The 3,196-nt window shown below is 53.2% G+C and overlaps 1 protein-coding gene across 1 annotated transcript in view; it reads left to right on the top strand.

The window, feature by feature from the left end:
• Window positions 1-3,196, top strand: part of UNC13A (unc-13 homolog A (C. elegans)) — a 91,637-nt gene that overhangs the window by 13,117 nt on the left and 75,324 nt on the right. The window contains exons 5-6 of the mRNA XM_011925908.1: window positions 364-463; window positions 2,427-2,544. Coding sequence (XP_011781298.1) covers window positions 364-463; window positions 2,427-2,544 — 218 coding nt within the window. The remainder of the gene's footprint in view (window positions 1-363; window positions 464-2,426; window positions 2,545-3,196) is intronic.

Below are 3,196 nucleotides of genomic sequence, written 5' to 3'. Positions count from 1 at the left end.
GATCTCCTGACCTCGTGATCCGCCCGTCTCGGCCTCCCAAAGTGCTGGGATTACAGGCTTGAGCCACCGCGCCCGGCCAAAGCGGATTTCTTACAGTCAATGTTGTTCCCCTTTCCTGGGACCTCAGTCTTTTTAGCCGAAAACCAATGACATGGTCATTTCGAAGCAGCTGGATGAAGTATCCCAAAATTCCACGTCTCCCGGCACTGAGGCCCCTCCCTTGTGCCCTGAGGGTAGGATTGTGGGTTAGGGGGTGAGTGACCCAGAAATTCCCGAAGGGATCATAGCAGATCATCTAGAGCTTGGGAAGGGCATTGCAGAGTCCCTGGACCCCAGCGCTGACCCCTGCTCTCACTGCCACAGAGAAATTCAACACGTACGTGACCCTGAAAGTTCAGAATGTCAAGAGCACGACCATCGCGGTGCGGGGCAGCCAGCCCAGCTGGGAGCAGGATTTCATGTTGTGAGTCTGTAGTGTCTGGCATGACCTGGGCCCCTGGCATAGCCCAGCACCTCGCTGGCCCCTCAGGGCAGAGCTGGACACCAGGGAATCCTGGGCGACTCCCCGCTGTCCTCCCTCTTCCCATGTCCACCTTATCACCCTCACCTCCAAAGCACATCCCCAATCCAATCCCTTCTCTTGGTCTCCATGGCCACCAGCCAAGTCCCTGCTGCCCGCCAGCCTCCGCCCTGGCCTCCTGTGCCATCCACCTCCTACAATCTGTTCTCCAGGCAGCCAGGGGGATATTTTTAAAACTGCAAATCACATCCTGTCGCTCCCATTTTCCAAACTTGTCCATGGCTCATCGACCTCACAATAAAACCCACAGCCTTCCCCGCGGTTCCCACCAGCTTCTCGCTCTATCTCCCTCACCTGCCCCAGCCACACCCACCTCTGCCCCTTGTCTCCAACATCTCCCAGTTCGTTCTTGCCCCAGGGCCCTTGCACTTGCTTTCCTGTCCCCAGCTGGCTCTTCTCCTTCAGGTCTCAGCTTGTGTCACCTCCTCAGTGAAGCCCTCCCTGACCACCACCCCCGAGCTACAATTTCAGGGCATCATGCCTTCCCAGGCCTTGCCACCGGTTTTGTTTGTTTGTTTGTTTTGAGGCAGAGCCTCACTCTGTTGCCCAGGCTGGAGTACAGTGGCGTGATCTCGGCTCACTTCAACCTCCACCTCCCAGATTCAAGTGATCCTCCTGCCTCAGTCTCCCAAGTAGCTGAGATTACAAGCGTGTGCCACCACACCCGGCTAATTTTTGTGTTTTAAGTAGAGATGGTGTTTCACTATGGTGGCCAGGCTAGTCTCAAACTCCTGGACTCATGTGATCTGCCCACCTCAGCCTCCCAAGGTGCTGGGATTACAGACGTGAGCCACCGTGCCTGGCCAACCGATTTTTTTTCCTTTTTTTTTTTTTTTTGTCTGAGACAGAGTCTCGCTCTGTCGCCCAGGCTGGAGTGCAGTGGTGCGATCTCGGCTCACTGCAAGCTCCGCCTCCCGGGTTCACGCCATTCTCCTGCCTCAGCATCCCAAGCAGCCGGGACCACAGGCGCCCGCCACCACGCCCGGCTAATTTTTTGTATTTTTAGTAGAGATGGGGTTTCACCATGTTAGCCAGGATGGTCTCGATCTTCTGACCTCGTGATCCGCCCGCCTCAGCCTCCCAAAGTGCTGGGATTACAGGCATGAGCCACTGCGCCCGGCCTGATTTTGAATTTTTAGTGGAAACGGGGTTTCTCCATGTTGGTCAGGCAACCAACATGGAGAACTCCCAACCTCAGGTGATCCACCTGTCGCGGCCTCCCAAAGTGCTGGGATTACAGGCGTGAGCCACCGCGCCCGGCCATATTTTAAAAATACATTCCTTAAGATAAATCTTTGGTGAACTGTAAATTCAGTGAATCTCACATTTCACTAAGTTTCCTGCTCCCCCGAATCCACATATATCTCGGGCGAGGCCTGCAGGGAAAGTGCTTGGAGGTTGAGGTGGGATTGTGTCCTCACGTCATTAGATGGAGATGACACTGCGAAGGACAGAGGTGCCCCCAATGTCCTTATCCTGGGGGTAAAGGGAGCTACGGAGGGTATTTGAGCCTCTTTCTCACTTACCCAGCATGATCAGGGTTGGAGGGCCAAGGAAGGGCTCAGAAAGATGAAGGTGCAGGCGAGGTTTAACATCTGTTCCCAAGCTGTCATTTCCGGCTTTGAATCCTGGTTCTTTTGTGATACTCCGAGCTCTTAACTTCCCACCTTGGTCTCAGTTTCCCCTCTATAAAATGAGAACCACCATGTTATCCCACCACCTAGGACACTCCAAGCCTAGGTTTGAATTGCAGTATGCTGTGTGTTCTCAGGTGAATGAACTAACCTCTCTGGGCCCCCGTTTCCTCCCTCCTGCTCCCTCGATGCCCCTTCTCCTTTTTCCGCAGTGAGATTAATCGTCTGGATTTGGGACTGACAGTGGAGGTGTGGAACAAGGGTCTCATCTGGGACACAATGGTGGGCACTGTGTGGATCCCACTGCGGACCATCCGCCAGTCCAATGAGGTGAGTGGCGGGTGGCCTGAGGGTGAGGAAGGAGGAGTGCCTTGCAGAAGCCCAGAGACCAGTGGGCTAAACAAGATGGACATTTATCTCCAATCCCCTGACAACATCAATGTAGACACTTGGGATTGCCACGAACCTTCCAAAGTCACCAAGACCTATACACCTTCCATTTTGCTCTGTCTCTCTCTCCTTGTGGCTTTCACCTTGTGGCCCCAAATGGCTGCTTTAGGCTCACCATTGCATCTTCATTCCAACCACAGAAAGGTGATGGTGGGCAGAAGAGGGGCAGTTCATGCACATCTCATTGGCCAGAACTTAGACATGTGGTCAACACCTAGCTGCAAGAGATTCTGGGAAATGTAGTCCTAGACTGGAAAATGTAGTCCTAGGTAGTGCAATCCTAGGCACAGCTAAAAATGTATTACCTTGGAAGGAGAAAAGGGGTAATGTAGGCAATTAGCATTTTGTGTCCCAGATGGGCAGCAGCAGGAAGGTTACACCAGCTCATAAGAAAGTGTTAGGTAACAACCCTGGCCCCTCAGCCTGTGCGTCATGGTTAGCAGGTAGCAGTGATGTCTATTTTTTATTTAATTATTTATTTTTGAGACAGGTTCTCACTCTGTTGCCCAGGCTGGAGTGCAGTGGCATGATC

This window comes from Colobus angolensis, unplaced genomic scaffold (genome assembly GCF_000951035.1).
Source record: "Colobus angolensis palliatus isolate OR3802 unplaced genomic scaffold, Cang.pa_1.0 Scaffold66, whole genome shotgun sequence".
NCBI lineage: Eukaryota > Metazoa > Chordata > Mammalia > Primates > Cercopithecidae > Colobus > Colobus angolensis.
Note: the sequence above shows the minus strand (reverse complement) of the source record. Positions and strands in the feature narration are given on the sequence as shown.